This window comes from Monodelphis domestica, chromosome 6, assembly GCF_027887165.1.
Source record: "Monodelphis domestica isolate mMonDom1 chromosome 6, mMonDom1.pri, whole genome shotgun sequence".
In the NCBI taxonomy this organism is placed as follows: Eukaryota; Metazoa; Chordata; class Mammalia; order Didelphimorphia; family Didelphidae; genus Monodelphis; species Monodelphis domestica.
In genome coordinates, this window is record NC_077232.1 from 50,181,739 (window position 1) to 50,199,352 (window position 17,614).

A 17,614-nucleotide genomic window follows, 5' to 3' on the forward strand; every position below is an offset into this window, starting at 1 on the left:
ATCTAGAAATTAGATAGGTAAAATCTCCAAAGATGCGGCTAATTTGTTGAACTTAAGTTGTTTGTTCCCTTCTAAATTTAGAGAGTGTCTATCTCATAGAAGGATCATAAGCTGTCAGACTTTGTTTACTGAATCACAATACATTAACATTCTGTGACTAGCAATTGAGCCAGTGGGAGAAATAATCTTTTTAGTTGTTCAGTTGTGTCTGTTTTGTCATGATCCCATCTGAGGTTTTCTTGGCAAAAATACCAGAAACTATTCATCATTTCCTTCTCCATCTCCTTTTACAAATGAGGAAACTGAGGCATGTATATTATGTTACAAGTTTATGTTCTGAATTTATATTTACCCGGGTACATATTCTCCTGATAGACTATAAGCTCCCTGAGAGCAAGGACTATTTAATTTTTGCATGCTCAGAACTAAGCACAGGATCTGGCACAAGGAAAGCTAAATAAGTGTTTTATTGACTGCTTCATTTGGGTTGTATCCTATATTTTATTACATTGACACAGTTCAATCATACACAATGAATATCCTTATAATTGTTTAGATTTCTTTGCTTCTGAAAAAATGATCTTGTAGTTCCTATAAGATTATTTTTTATAAAAAGAATATTTTGTTTTTCTTAAATATAACCCACTAGTGTACAAAGATATGCATTCTTATTTTCAGAGATTGCTATTTCTATACCCAGGATCTCATTTTTGTTACAGTATCTAAAGGACACTGGAATATAGCAATTAATCAATTTATTTTGTGGGCATACAGGTCACTTATCAAACTAACTCTCAAGGAGAAAATTGCCCACAGAGAACAGAGTTGAAAAGAAAGCCACAAAATCTTAGACATTGTCATAACATTTAAAAAGTTTTATTAATAATTTTTATTTTATATCATAGTAATTTCTAGATCTCTCTCTCTCTTACCTACTCCCAATCTAATGAAATTTCCCTTATGCAAAAGATAATAATCTAGCAAAACTATTGAAAAATAATTGATACTTCAACCTTGCCTTATGGCATATATGACATTCTGCACCCCTGGCCCCTGCCTTTACAAGGAAAGGAGAAAGATATATTTCTTCATCTCTTTTCTGGGTCCAATAGAGAAACAAAGAAAAAAGTAATCTCGTGATTCTAGTTACAATGCTAAAGAAATTAACGTCTAAGATATACATAATACTACTGATTGTGCTAAGCAGAGATTAAGTATCTTGCTGTAGTTTACCAAAAAAAACCATCTTTAGTTGCACTGTCAAAAGTACAGCTAGAAAATTCAATTTCCATTTTTGACAGCCTTCTTTAAGATACGAAGCCTGGACATAACCACGTCCCAGTCAGCATAACCACCTTCAAGATGGCGAGATATTTCTGTTCCTGCTTCATAACTCCTCCGGCCGTGAAGTAAGCGCCAGTTATCAAATGTAATCACGTCACCTAGAACCGACCATTTTGAAATATAATGAATCATATGTTTAATAACTTGGAAAATGCAAATACCCAGAGAATTGGTGTCACAACTGGCATACTTTTTTTTCTTCAGCTGAGTCAAACTAGGGTAGAGGGTGCTTTAGGACTTACGATGCTGAAATGAAAGCTGGTAGCCTATTTGAAGGTTCTGGTATTTCTAGAGTATGACAAAAAGCTATTTTTTCGCAGTGAAACATTAACCAGGAGACTACAGTGATGAGAAAAAATTCCTCCATATTAGAAAGGAAGGAAGTTCAGAACCTGGAAACCAATTTTCCATCAAGATTCACAGAATCATAGAGTTGGAAGGACCTTTGACTTCCACGAGGCCACCCTTGTTGAAACTCATAAATAAGGAAATTGAGCGTCTTTAATGAGAAACTGACTTGCCGAAAAGTCACATATATAACACATAGAGAGAGCTGGGGTGACAGCATATAAGTTTCTTGAGGGCAAGGATTGTTTTCTTTTGTCTTTGTATTCTTGGCATCTAGCATAGTGTCTTAATAAATAATTAATGATCAATTGATCCAAATCCAGGTTTCTTCATTCCAAATCAGTATTTTTTTCCTACTATCCATCACCGTACAGTAAATAATGGCAGAAATTAAATGTGAACCCAGGTTTTCTGAGCCCATTTTAGAATTCTTTATACTTTAATATGTTGTAAAGCTAGGGGTGGCAGCTAGATGGCACAGTGGACAGAGTGGCAGACTTGTAGTCAGGAAGACTCATCTCGTTGAATTAGAATCCAACTCCAGTTTTATGACCCTGGACCAGTCACTTTACCCTGCTTTCTTCAGTTTCCTCATCTATTAAATAAATGAGCTGGAGAAGGAAATGGTAAACTACTCCAGTATCTTTGCCAAGAAAACCCCACATGGGGTCACGAGGAGTTGGGCACAATTGAAAAAAGACCAGGCATCAACAACAAAGCTAGGGATTAGTTGCAAGGATCATTTACTCAGATACTTTGGAAAAAATAAAAATGTTTCTTCTCTTTATTAATTAAAATTTTTGTAAACTTAATGGAAAAGCCCTCCATCCATCAATAAATAGTTTCTTAAGTTCTTACTTTGTGCCAGGCACTGTGTAAGAATCAGGAATACAGATACAAGCCAAAAAAGACTCTTTGCCTTCAAGTGTCATATTCTGAGGAGCAGAGGTGGAGGAAGGTGATGATTAAGTCCAGACAATCAGGATAGGCACAAAGAATGGCTGGCGTAAATAATAATTCCTTGCTCGATTTATGTTTAAATGAGATGAATGGTGACTAGTTTTTAAGGTTTAAGAATTAATGATAAGCCTCATTTCCTGTTAAATGACTGTTAGGTATATAATACTATCTCATAGGAATACAATTTTCCAATAACTTGGTTATAACAAGTTTAAACTCTAAAATCAGGGATCCTTAAAACATCTTATATCCTGGAACTCTGACAGTTTGGTGAAATTTATGACTCCTTTCTCAGAATCATGTCCTAAAGTGATCAAATAAGATGTATAGGATTACAAAAAAAATCAATGATAGTGAAATGTAGGAATCAAAATATATTTAATTTTTTAAATTTTAATAACATTTCCACATAAGTTTTCCAAAGTTATGTGATCCATATTTTCTCCCTCTCTTCTTCCCTTCCCCCTCCAAGTGACTCAATCTGGGTCATACATATCTTATCATGCATGTTACCCATCAAAATATTTTTAATTTAAAATTTTAATTTAAAATTAAAAAATATTTAAAAACTTTTTTTAAAGTTTGTGGTCTTTTTTGTTTGAAAACCCTTGCTCTATATTCTACTTTGGCTAATTAATCAATACAAAAATACTATCATTTTCTGCATTAACAAAAGCTCTCATACTGACCTGGATGCATCTTGAAGATAAATTTGTTTTCTCTATGGTTCATCAGATTAACAAACTCCTTTAAAGCAGCATAGAATGGCTGTACTTTTTCTACAGGGATGTCAAATATTGTATCTCTGGTTGAGTTATTGAAGTTGATGCGAATCACTTGACCTTTATTGTCTATTCTGTAAAAAAAATATTTTAAAGGTGTTATCAATAACCCAGGCCATGGTTATGTGCTTTTCTAAGAAACAGTCTTCAGGGTTGTACAGGGCTTCACTGGTCATCTAGTTCAACTGATAGCTAGAAAATGAATCCCTTCTACCATTTTGTAAACATGCAGTCGTAAAGTCAGGGAATTTGAATGCAAGAAGGAAACACAGAAGTCATTTAGTCCAATCTGTGCCTGGAGAAAAGTTCTTTCTACAACAGTCTCAAAAAACATTCCTCCATTCTCTATTTGAAGACATCCAGTGAGAGGGAATCCCACTGCCTCCTAAGGAGATCCCTTCTAATTTGGGTGACCCCATTGCTAGCAAGGTTTTCCTAATATCAGACCTAAATAGAAAATAACAATAACAACTAGCATTTTTGTAGTTAGTTTGTCAATAAGCATTTATTAAACACCAACTCTGCCAGGCATGTTATTAAACACTGGATATACAAAGAATGGCAAAAGATAGCTCACAATCTTTTAGTTATATAAATACTTCATTAATATCATCCCATTTTGTCTACTTCCTGACACTTTAACCCATTGTCCCTCTACAGATTCAAATAGAGCAAGTCACCCCCCTCCGCCGTACCCCCACATACTTACTATTCAAGTTAACTCCCTACCCCTTAACCCCTTTCTCCAACCCTTTAAAGACTGGTTATTAGAAACCCAAGTTTTTAAGTGAAGGAATTTGACAAGCAAGGTAATAAACTATTTGGATTCTATTGTGATACATATCTTGGACTCATTGATCTGCCAACACCAGACATCAATTGCAATAAACCATATGTATAATATATAATTTTTAATTCTTTCACATAACATGATGGATCTTGAAGTCCATGAAGACCCCCAGATTTTTTTTCAGATTTTGTGTGAAGTTTTTAAAAATTTTGTTTTGTTTTGGAACTTAATATTTTTCTCTATTCAATTTCTTGTGAGTCAAAACTCAGCGTAACTTTTTAGTCCACCAAGATTTTTTTGGATCTGGATTCTGTCATTTTTTATGTTAATGGTTCCTTTATAAACTTATCATTACTTGTGAAGCATAACATCTCTACCTTCAACTATATCAATTATAAGAATGTTTAACTGCATACGGCTAAGGGCAGACCAATGGGGTGCTTCCCTGGTGGTCACTCTCTCCATTAACATGGGATATTTCATGATTACTCTTTGTCATTCAATTAATTCCAAATCGACTTCAATGATCTCTAACCTTGCTCATCTCTTTCCATCTTATCCACAATCATAGCATGAGAGTCTTTTGTGAAATACTCTGATAAAATAAAGGTCAAGTAAACCTACAGCATACTCCTGACCAACTAGTCAAGTTACCCTGTTGGAAAAGGAAATGAGAGTAGTCTGACATTTGAAGGAGCCATGTTGGATTTTAATGATCTATGTTTTTCCTCTCAACTGCTCAGAGATCATCTCCTTAATCATGTATTTTAGAATTTTTCCAGATGTCAAAATCAAGCTTGCTGGTTAAAAACTTGTATATTTTAATCTCTTCTCTTTTTTGTGGAGAGGATAAAGATGCTTTTTAAGAGAAGTCAAGCTTCTGTCTGAATGTTTTCAGCAACTGAAGTAGCCCCTTCATTTTTTTGGATAGCTATTATTATTCCTTATCCTGAGCTCAAATCTTACTCCTTCCATTCTTTGGTCTGCCCTCTAGACCATGAAATCTTAATCTGTGGTTTTTAAAGTTAAAAAAAATTATAATTTAAAGAAAACAATCTTTACCTTTTGTCTTAGAATCAATATGGTTTATTGGTTCCAATACAAGGCAGAAGAATGGTAAGAGCTAGGCAAGGGGGATTAAGAGTCTTGTCCAGGGTCTCATAGTTAAGAAGTGTCAGAGGCCAGATTTGAACCCAGGATCTCCCTTCTCTGAGCCTGATTCTCAGTCTACTGAGTCACCTCACTGCTTTTTATAATTCTTTTTTAATATTATAATTTTATATATTTTTTAAAAAATTTAAAATATTAAAAAATAATTTTATAATTCTTTTTTATAATTTTTTCAATATAATTGAGTTTCCTTTGTAATTCTATTTTTTTTTTTTTTGCTTTTAAAGTGTTATTCTGAGTAAGCCAGGAGTTTCATCTCCATGAAAGAATTCTCTGACACAAAACACTCCCAAGTCCTTGCTCTAGATAAGGTAGAACAAATGGAATCCTTCTTCCATTTTGCAATAAGACAACTACTTTGCTTCTTCTATAGGGTCATTGAGGTAGAGATGTGGGGGACCTCAGAAACTATCTGGTCTACCAAAGTCTCCTGATTTATGGAAATTAATACCCATAATAGCTACATGACCCTGTTCAAGTCACTTAACCCCCATTGCCTAGTCCTTACTGCTTGGAACCAATACACACTATTGGAACCTTACTGCCTTGGAACCAATATACACTATTGATTCTAAGACAGAAGATAAGGTGTTAGAAAATAAAGTAATTAAGACCCAGAGAAATAAAATGATTTGCCCAAGGTCATATAGTAAGTATGCATCAGATGTGGGGTCTTAATCCAAGTCCTCTCCCTCCAGAGCCAATGGTTTTTCCACTATATTACGACTGTCTTCTTTTCTAGACTCTTTCTTGATCTCTTTTCTGTCTCTGTACTGTTTGCTTTCATTTTCATTGTCTGGATGGTGTTTCCTGGGCTTCCTTATTGGGTAGATACTGGCTCTAAACTGTAGATTCAAGCTCAGTTTCTACCCAGCATTTCAAAGTGTGTTCTAAAACCTCAAGACAGACGGCTTTAATTCTGTTGGAACAGAAGAAACAAATGGATTCAGACTTTCTGGGGCAGGAAAAAGAAGGATGAAGAGGGGGAGTAGAGGATGCCTATAAAACGGAGAGCCAGGAGGCAGGCAGAGATTGATGCACTTTTCTCCTTGTTCCTTAACCCCTTTCTCCATCCCTTTAAAGACTGGTTATTGGAAGGGCCAGGATCCCAGGTTTTTGAGCAAAGCAATTTGCCAAGCTAAATAATAAACTATAGCTGGATTTTATTGTAACTCATGTCTTGGACTCATTGATCTGCCAACACCAGACATCAATTCCAATAAACCATTTTGCCCCAAATCTTTATCCTACACACAACAGCTTTTAAGAAATTTGAAGGCAGCTATCCTGTCCACCCCAAAGACTTTTCTTCAGATTAAACATGCCTCTTTCTGACTATTGGATGCTGAAAACAAAAGTGAAAAACACTGAAAGTTCTCAAATATACAGTTCTTCAAAGGGTCTTTAGTATCAACATCCAGGATCCACAAACTTCTTAAAAACTTGGATCTATTGCAATTGACCACTATGAGTTATGATTTGAATACTGGCATTGCTAGCCCATTGAAAGTTGTTTTTCCTGTACTTGATCTATAACATACTATAGATATAACCTAGAGGACTTGAACTCACCGTTTTCATTAGAATGAAATTCTTCCAAATGTTGATTTATTTTTTTAGACTAGTTTACTTTGTTACTCATATTGTAAAGAAAAATGTCATTTTTCGTATTACAAAAATCACATCATCACTGATTTGAGCTTATCTGTTGGTGCCTGTACCTCACAGCTCTCTAGAATTATAGAATCTGGGAGCTTACATATGACCTTACAGATCACCAAATTCAATCCTATAATTTTATGGATATGGATTTTGGAATATGGAGATGGACTTATGAATGAACATAGATACATTATTACTTATTTAATTATTGTATCATATATTATGTAAATTAATTAACCAGAAGTCCAGGAGCTAAAATAACAAATTAAAAAATTATATTTTATTTTTAGGAGTAATAGATAATCCCAAGAAAATGAGCTCTGCAAAAAAGATTTGAGATCCAGAAATAAAATCATAGGGTCATCAGAGAGTCACAGATTTTGTGCTTAGAGACCATAGAGGCTTAACTCTCATTTTATAGATGAGGAAAATAAGGACCACAGAGGTAAATGAATCACATTGGGTCATTTAGCTAGTGTCTGAGGGAGGATTTCAACTCAGGTGTCCCTGATTCTAGCTGGGTGGAGCAGTAGCTAGAGCTTAGTTTGGAGTTAGGAAGACTTATCTGCAAATTCGGCTTCAGACACTTATTAGAGGTGTGACCCTTGGGAAGTTATTTAGTCCTGTTTGCCTCAGTTTCCTCATCTGTAAAGTGAGCTGGAGAAGGAAATGGCAAAATCCCAAGTGGGGATGTGACGAGTCTGACATGACTGAAACAATTGAACAACAGCAACTTCCTGAGTCTATTTCCAATGTCCTATCTACTACTACATCATGTCAAGGTCATCAAGTTAGATGCAGAATGAGAATACAGATTTCCTATTTTAAAAAAAATGCCTTATCTTCTGTCTTAGAACCAATATGAAATATAGGTTCCAAGGCAGAAGAGCAATAAAGGCTTGGGCAATGGTGGGGGTGTGTGGGTTAAGTGACTTGCCCAGGGTCACACAGGTAGGATGTGTCTGAGGCCAGATTTGAACCCAGGACCTCCAATATCCAGGTCTGGCTCTCTATCTACTGAGCTACCTCCTCATCTCTGGTTCCTTACCTTTTAATCTAATATTTTGTTCTAAGCCTCCTCTTCTTTCTCTGTACTCTGGGTGATCTCATTAGCCTTCAGAATTTGATTATCATCTCTAGGCAGAGGGCTCTTGAGAGTACACATCCAGTTCTTGTTTTTCACCTGAGCTCCAGGTTCCCTTTGCCAGCTGCCTGGAGATCTTTTTTTTTTTTAAACCTTCCATCGTAGAATCGAATCAATACTGATCAGAATCAGTACTGGGTATTGGTTCTAAGGCAGAAGAATTTTAAGGACTGGACAATGGGGGTTAAGTGACTTGCCCAGGGTCACACAGCTGAGAAGTGTTTGAACCCAGATTTGAACCCAGGACCTCCTGTCTCTGGGCCTGACTCTTACTCTTCTGAGCCACCCAGCTGCCCCCTACCTGATGGAGATCTTTACCTGCATGTCCCATGGTTATCTCATACAAATCACTGTGTATTTATTTTGTCAGTATCCTGCATTCACTGATACAATGGAAGTTCCTTATGGGCAAGGACTGTATCACTTTTGCATTTGTATCCTTAATGCCCATCAATATGCCTCGAATGAATGCTCCCTGCCTGCTTAATGATTCTTTCTATTAGAGTCATGGGATTCTACAGCTGGATGGAATCTGAGAGCTTACCCAATCCAATTATCTCATCTGAGATAATATATGTAACTTGTTTACTGTTGTTGCAAACTTTGACGTATTCAATAATATTAACTATTTCTATAATTATTGTTTTTCTTTTGGGTGTCCAGACTTGAGATTTCGTTGGAACACAGGGACCTTTCATAAAGACATTCCCTCTCCCAACCTAGATCGTACTTGCTCTGCTGATGTGACTCTGGGTCTGCTATACGCCTCCTTCTCTCTCTTCCAACAGAGCCATCTTCTTGGTGGCAGCTCCCATCGCCTTATGCCTAGACTTGTCATTCTCAGACCTTAAAGTGCAGGTCTGGACGGGTCTCACCCCTATTCAGTCATCACAAACATTTATTATGTGCCTACTATGTGTCAGGAACTGAGTTAGCATTAGGGATCCAAAGAATGACAGAAGACCGTCCTTGCTCTTAAGGGTCTCCCAGTTTAACAAGACAACTATGTATATAACAAGCGTGAGAGACATCCAGTGAAAAGCGGCAAGAAGGCTGGTGTTGTTACATCATATCATGGAGGAGGAATGTCTGGTGTAAGAAGACTGGAAAGGTAGAAGGGGATAGGTTACCAAAGGCTTGGATTGCGATCCAGGATTTCATATTTGATCCAAGAGATGACAGAGAATGAACTCAAGTGGTTTCCTTTTACGGAGGATCAAACTTGTGGCTATAGTATTATAATTGTTGTTGCTATGATCAATTGAGTTTCTAAGAAGCCAAGTAATTTGGCTAAGACTATATGAATGACTTTTAGGATTTTTTTTTATGACTTTTGTCAATTTACTGCACTGACAGAGCAAGGAGTCTTAGTGATTTACAATTGGGAAAATATGGCTTATGGTCAGACATCATTTTTTGATTTCCTGTGTCAGACTGGCAGAAGTTTGAGGACAAGTGTTATTATTTGCAGGATCAGAGTCTTAAAGAAAAGGGCAAGGGATGTACTATTACGCTAAGGAGAGAGCTCCTCCAGTTCCTCCACTGTCTTCTCTCTCTTGGTCCCCTCCTAATTTTGATTTTTCTCCTCTGGATATGTGCTTATTGGTCAAGATGGTCCTCAAGAAAAGAACATAACATTCCAAATGTGGTCTAACCAGTCTAGGGCAAAATAGACAATTGTTACCCATGATCTGATCATTATATTTCTTTTTTTTGGGGAGACTGATATTGATTACATTAGATTTATCAGAGCCTACATCATATTGACACATTAAGCTTGTTGTACATAGAAATCTCTTGTGTCTGTCACACAAGGAGCCATTAAGCCACGTTCTTTCCTCATTCTTGAGTTAAGGAATTTATTTTTTATCCAAGATACATATATTTACATTTATTCATATTAATTGAATAACAAATATCATTATATATTTGTTCCAAGTTGTTGAAATCTTTACAAGTGGTGATTTTCTCATCCAATATAATTGGTAACCCTCTCAGCTTTGTGTCATTTGATAAAAAAGTTAAAAGTACCTTTTTCATCTTCACATCATTGCTAAAGACGTTGAGAGAATAGAGCACTGTGACATATCACTGGAGATTTTGTTCAGGATGATATTGACTTTAATGCCACTCTGTTCATTATCAATTAGCTAATAGTATCTAGTATCTATAGAGCATGTTAAGGTTTTAAAAATGCTTTGTAAATATTATCTCATTATCTCATAAAATCTATAGAAGGTATAAGCTATTTTTATGTTTTATAGATGAAGAAACTGAGGCAGAAGTTGTGATTACAAATCCATCTAGTTACTATTGCATGCTCCACATTTTATTCTTCTCCATAAGGATACTCTATATCTTGAAGTAGGTTCCTTCTTGTTCTATGAGAAACTTATAAGGATGCTTTGATGAAATATAGTACTACATGCCTATAGTACTTCCTAGATCAATGCAACAATTGCAAAATGAAATAAGGTTAGTTTGACAGTGATCTGTTCTCAGTGACGCCATCCTAAAAGTCCCATATTTCTGTTTATTTGATAACCCATGTGATTTTAAAAGAAAATGACTTACTCTATGATTTTGTGCTTGGATTGTACTGAGAAGTCACAAAAGTCAACTCCAATATCTGTAAAATCCACAAAGGTTGAGGAGAGGATCTGAAATGCCTTAGAATTTTGTTCCTTGAGTTGTCGGCATACATTAAATCCATCTACAATTTCACTTTCCCCACCAGTGGCTGTTTGCTTTATGCAATGAAGAAATTGGACCTATAATCAAGTGGAGAAATAGGTTTCAGAAGACACTCAATTAAAAAAAAGTATTGCTTGATTAAGAACAACTTTTCAGCATCCTGATCAGGGCAGTTTCAAAATCTGCAAGAAAAAATGAAATCAAACATTTATTGCAAACTTTTTATGTTCAAGATGTCACACAAAGGAGTATGAGACTTGATCCATCACCGCCTTTTAAGGCTTACACTCTAAACATAAAATATTCTCAACACTTAACACAGTACCTGGCAGCTAATAAGTGCATATACAGGTTTTTTGACTAACGGGTGGGTTAAATAATGGTAGAAGATTTTAATGACAATTCAAGATAATGCTGAAGAAATGTTAAAAGGTGAGTTGTATAGGACTAATTGAATAATGCACAATGCAATCCATGTGTTCTCAGTTGGGTGAAGGAAATCACTTCAGCCTGGGGCTCACAGAGATAGTTGTATAGGAAAATAGGGTATCTATAGGTGGGTAGTATTTGATAATGGAAAAGGTTTGGCAGGGGCTGCAGAAGATTGGGGTTGGAGAATCATATGGTCAAAAGTTTGGGAACCATAATCATATTAATACTGCCATTCTTCCTGGAAACAGTGTGTGCCCACCTACTATCCTATGGAGCCACTCATCTGGTACTTTCTAAAATCCAAATCTCTCTAGCTATGATAGACTCGATATATGTTGACTCTATTAGAATGTAAGCTCCTTGAGGGAATGGGCTGCTATTTTCTTACAGGTATCTCTAGTGCTTGGCACATAGTAAAAAATTAAATGCTTTTCCATCTATTCATTCCAAAAGAAAAAGGAGAAAATTTCAAGATATGTTTTAGGGATGGTGAGCAAACCATATTGGCTGTGGCAGAGATGGAGGAGACTAAATAAAAGAGGCAGAATGAAGCCAGTTTAAAGAGGATGTCAAATGTCAGACCAAGAAATTTGGACTTTGATAGGCAATTGGGAGCTACAGAAGGTTCTCTTTCTGTAGGGGAATGATATGATAAATGTATTATTGTAGAAAGAGCACTACACTGGGAAGGATTGGAGTAGAGAGAGACTTAAAGAAGGAAGATCACTGAAGACATTTTTATGGTGGTCTCATTGTTATGGTGATCATGGCCTCAGTCAACTATGCTAAAGAAATGGAAGAGAGATAAAATATTTATCAACTTCATTCTAAAGTATATTAGGGATGAGAACTTTAGATTGAATTCTTAGGAAAACTAAGAAATCTACTAGTTTTTCCATATTTTCTTGGGAGGAGTCCTTTTCATTTAGTTGGCTATATGACTTATTTTTATTATTACTAAGATATTTTTATAAAACTAAATATAGAGAATTATTTTCAGCAGGAAGAAGCCATTTAACATCATTCAGCTGTGAAAACTGTACATGCCAAAGTAAAATAAAAACAAACGCCAATGTCTGGCTGAAGGGTCCTTGAATGGGAGAGCCAAACATGACCAAATTCAGATATTAGAAGTAGCTGGTCCAGTGAAAAGGAATTTTAAAATTAGTTTGCTTGGTTTCCCCACCTCCCTCCATCAACAGACCAAATATAATAATCCCCTGACTCCCTCTCTGACCTGAAGATAAGGTGGGGGGTGGAGTCTCATACAGTGTGCAAAGCTTGGGAGAAAGGAACATCATTAACTTATGGAAGGCTCCTCTATTTGACTTTCTGAATAAATGGAGAGCCAGTTGTATTATTTACTTTTTTCTTAATTTTTTTGTTCTTATTCTTTTTTTCTTAGTGTCAGCTGTGTTAACATGGGAAGAACACTGGGTAATATGTCCTCCTCTCCCACATCACACTGACTAGCTATGTGATATTGGATAATTCATTCATTTCTCTGAAATCCAGTTTCCTCATTCTTAAAATGGGGTTAGTAATAACAGTAGTTAATCTCAGAGAATTGTGACAAGGATCAAAAGAAAATTTATATGAATCAAATCTAAACCAACACCAGATCTAAACTTTAGAGCCTCAAGACATAAAGAAAGAAGAGAAAGACGACTGTCTACCAAAATATTTGTAGTGTTTTTGCTTGTTTGTTTCATAATGGCAAAGAAGGAAGAAAGTACTCATCCTTTGAGTGACAGCGGAATAAATCATGGCACATAAATACAATGGAGTATTATTTTACTTGAGGTAATGTTGAGAGGGATGGTTTTAGAGAAACCTGGAGAGATTTGCATAAACTGACGTAGAGTTGAAGTGAACAGAATGAGAACAATTTTTACAATGTTGGAAAGACAACTTTGCAAGACTTAAGAATTTCAATCAATACAATGACCAATCATAATTCCAGTCAGTTGATCATTCAATATTTATTTAACACCTAATTTTATTTTAGATACAATATTAAGCATAAAGGAAAAAAAATACAGCCCCTGCTCTCAAGGAGCTTGAGGATGAAGCATTTACTTACCTTCTGAGAGAGGTGATGGATACAAGACTCAGAATTAGACCCATTTTTGAACATGGTCAAATGTGGGAATTTGTTTAATTGACTGTGAACATTAGGTACAAGGATTTTCTCTTTCTTTTTTTTTTCCAGTGGAGTATAGGCGTAAAGGAGAGGGAGGCTAGAGAAAGGATTCTTTTTTCTTCCTTCCCTTCCAAAATGAGATGAAAACATAAGGAAGGCCAGAAGGAATCACAGACAAACAGGACAACTTTGAAAACTGCATATTGAATTTTTTATATATGCCAAAAGTAAAGCCAAGACTACATAATTGATTTGCATTTTCATATATAATCTTTTTTCTGATCTACTTTGTATATGGAAATTCTCCTTTTGTTTAATGTTTACATTCAGGATAAAAATAAAAGAAAACCAAACTAGCTTCTTCAGAATGATGGAGAATTGGGTGACATGATTAGAAAAAAAAAAACCTTTACTTTCTATCTTAGAATCAATATAAAGTATCGGTTCCAAGGCAGAAGAACAGTAAGGGTTAGGCAGTTGGGGGTTAAGTGACCTGCCCAGGGACACATGGCTTGATTAAAAAAAAAATTTAAAGGAAAAGTTAACTTGAATCAACCAAACTTCCTCATGACAATATGGCATAAAGGTACTCTGCAGGGAAATAGAAAAATGTTCTCAAAATCACATTTTAGATTTTAACATAAGAGAATTTCAGATTTCAAGACTTTAAATATCCAGTTGATTTATTTTACATATGGTAAGAACCAAGGACATCTTTGCCATCTACATTTTTAATACAATTTTGTGAAAGAATTTAAATGTAGGAGCCAGACAACTTAACACTTGTGCTAATCCAAATGGTTAATATGTGTCTGACATATATAAAACCAAATTTTATTCCATGCAAGTGGCTCTGAGCTGAAAAGTCTTTTTATGTTACTTTGCAGCAGCATGTGATTTTTGGCGCAGATAAAGACAATGAGCTAAGCCACATGTGGTTTGAATTAACGGGGTGAACCCACTCTTCCTGTTCTATGTTAGTGATTTTGATCAAAATGATTTCTTAACAGGTAACTAACTTGTCATCTGGACCACTTGGTACCCATTTAGGAAGAAGTAAAAAACAAAACAAAACAACCCAAACCTTCAACTATTTGACCTGCTTGTTACATTAAAATTTCAACCATTTGGATTAAACTAATTTTATGCAATGGATAAGCATTTTTTTTTCTCATGGAAACTTTGAACTATGACCATTGCAAACCACTCTTCCATTAGAGCTAAAAATTTCAAGAAACAATTTCTACCAAAAATCTCCTTGGGTATCGATCCTCTCTTGTGTAATTTTATATTCTCCATTTATCATTTTGTCTGGAATCTGAGCAAGAGGGAATCCTGTTTATTAGTTTTTCCTCTTTGATATATTATATTATCCAAGAGAAGAAGAACACTTGGGCAATTATTCTTCACCTCTTCGGTATGTTATATTATCCAAGAGAAAAAGAATATTTGGGTATTGCCTAGCTTTGTTCATGTAGAAACAAGTATTTGTTGAGCCACTACATGGTATGAGACACCAGGCCATGGATGTGGAAATGTGAACTACTGTGAAAAAAGATTATGAATCTAAATGACTTCACAGACAATTATATTGTAAAAAGTATGACTTGTGAACCAAAACTCAGAAGACTGAGCAGAAAGAGTTCTGGTCTTACCTGAGCTCAGAGAAGTGATTATTTGTACAACTAGGGGTAGATCTAATAAAATTTGTACAATGTCAGTTTTCTCAGTGTAAAGTGGGTAGGACTATAAAAAGTGTGAGCTCTATGAGGTCAGAGACTACAGTTTATCCAAACTTTTTGTCTCCTGAAGAGCCTAGTGCTAGGTCTGAATCAGAGTAGGTTAAATAGGAGAATTCAAGGATTTGAGGGATCATTTTGGTGACTCAGGGGATAGAGAGCCAGGACTGGAGATGAAAGGTTTGGGGTTCAAGTCTGGCTTCATATATCCCCTAGTTGTGTGACACTGGGCAAGTCACTTAATTTCAGTTGCTTAGCCTTTACTGCTCTTCTACTTTATAGGTTCTAAGATAGAAGGTAAAAGCTTTTTTTTTTTTTTAAGAAAGAATACACTAAGTACCTACTCTATGTTGATCAACATAGTAGGGAGTACAGAAATAAAGATGTCAAGGAGTTCCCAGTCTGTTGGATGAAAAAAGCACACAAATACACATAAGTCAATTTTAAATTTACTTTTATGTACATTTAAAGTAAATTCAAAAATTGACCAGATGATCCTTAAGATCCCTTTTCTTTGTAATAGTCTGTGGCTTTCTGATTCTGTCTCCTTCAAAGAGTTTTTGGGAAACTCCAATAAGAGGCATGTGAAAGCGTTTTAAAACAAAATGTATATAAAGCATTGTCCAAATGGGAGGCATCATGAGTAGACATCAGGAAATGCATGGAGTCATTTAATCCGTTTTGTGTGTAAGCTTACATTAGGTCCCAGAGACAGTATGTAACTTTCTGAAAGGCAGCAGAAACTTTAAAAAATCAAGTGGTTTTAGGGTGTCATCCTCTACAAAGGAGTTTCCCCTCTTTCTCAACTGGGCTTTTGGCAGAGAAAGGGCTGAGCTGATCAGTCTGGCATTTAACCCCTGGACTTTAGGAGGTTACTAGAGTCCAAACTTAGACCATATTTAGAACAAATCACAATGTGTGTCTCCTTCTCTCCCCCCACCCCCAAAAGGTGCCTCTGGAGGGTCACTTTTCTGTCATCGTTTAGTTCAAAGAACACATGTGGTATTTTTAAATCAACATGGTAATTTAAAACATGTGAAGTCAGATATTAGACTGCCAGTATTATTTGTAATAATGATGGCGTGTCTTCCACAAAAATTCCCCTTTAGTGTCTTACTGTGCCATGGAGGGGATCCTGGGATTCTCAAAGGCTGTGCCAATGGGACGTGGGCTTCAACAGGACTTGCCAAGGTAGAGAAGATGCAACTCTGGGTGTGGGGATGAGGACAAACCCAAGTAAGCCTAGAGAGTGCTCCCCAAGTGATATATAAATGTCTAAGCTGGATGGTTTGGTGGACAGAGCACAGGTCTGGAGGAAGGAAAATCTGAGACACCTCAGTTTCCTCATCTAGAAAATGATCTGGAAAAGAAAATAGCAAACTACTCCAGAATCTTTGCCAAGAAAATCCCCAATAGGGTCATGAAGGGACCCTGTTTTTTTAATAGAATTTCATTTAATAAATAGCTCAACAAATAATTTATTACCATAGGAAGAGAAGTGCTAAAGTACATCCTTTTACATACATTTTCTAGGAAATGGATCAATGGAGCAAACTTTTAAACAATATGTTAAAAGAATGCACAAAAGTGTTTTTTTAAAAATAAACTATTAAAAATGGACAGTACATGAAATCTGGAGTGTATTCCTTTTAGTCAAATATATGGCTGAAGCAAATGTACAACAACAAACAACACAGAGATAAAATATGTTTTGGCCGCATTAACTCATGAGACTGTTTACTAAATTATGGAGGGAATTAGATATGTTAAGTGGCAAATGGAGAGTGTCCATACTCCATCTTTGCTTGTCTAACTCTTTCAAAGACCCATGTCTAGTGCCATCTTCTTTAAACTCGCCCCATCCCAATAAATACAAGAATATTGTCTCATCTCTGAAATCTATTAGCACATCCTGACTGCACCAGTCTTTTTACTTATTGTATTGATAGTGCTCTCTTACATATCATGACTTACATGAAGGGTAGAAGCCATGTCTTGTGCAATTTAGACACGGGAGGTTGGTTTTTGGTTTTAATTAGATCCGTGATTTCATCATGGAGTGAACTCCTGGGAAGGAACTCAACTATGCTAATGCATGTGGATATCCCTTCTGCATCACTTACTATTTTTTATTTTTTTTTAAACTTTTACCATTTGTCTTAGTATCAATTCTTAGGCAGAAAAGCAGCCAGGGTTGGGCAGTCAAGGTTCAGTGACTTGCCCAGGGCCATACAGCTAGGAAGTGCCTGAATTAGAAATAGCTTTATTCAAATTCCACTTTCAAGTACTTAATAATTCTATGACTCTGTGTTTACATAGCTTGATGACAGTAAAATAGGGGTGTGGGGGGATGGATTCACGGACTCTTATGAGCCCTTCTAGCTCTTAATTTGTTCTGTGATCCCT

The 17,614-nt window shown here is 35.9% G+C and overlaps 1 protein-coding gene and 1 long non-coding RNA gene across 5 annotated transcripts in view; one reads left to right on the forward strand and one right to left on the reverse strand.

Moving 5' to 3' along the window:
* LOC103099035 (uncharacterized) overlaps positions 1–17,614 on the forward strand; it is a 113,408-nt gene that overhangs the window by 53,236 nt on the left and 42,558 nt on the right. The gene's annotated exons all lie outside the window — the stretch shown is intronic.
* The window catches only part of BBOX1 (gamma-butyrobetaine hydroxylase 1), a 115,296-nt gene continuing 98,542 nt past the window's right edge, over positions 861–17,614 (reverse strand). For all 4 annotated transcript variants that reach the window (XM_056801999.1, XM_056802000.1, XM_007497191.2 and 1 more), the window contains 3 exons: positions 10,775–10,971; positions 3,342–3,508; positions 861–1,442 (listed from right to left, as the gene is read on the reverse strand). In XM_056801999.1, the coding sequence (XP_056657977.1) occupies positions 1,282–1,442; positions 3,342–3,508; positions 10,775–10,971 (525 nt within the window). In that variant the 3' untranslated portion in view covers positions 861–1,281. The remainder of the gene's footprint in view (positions 1,443–3,341; positions 3,509–10,774; positions 10,972–17,614) is intronic.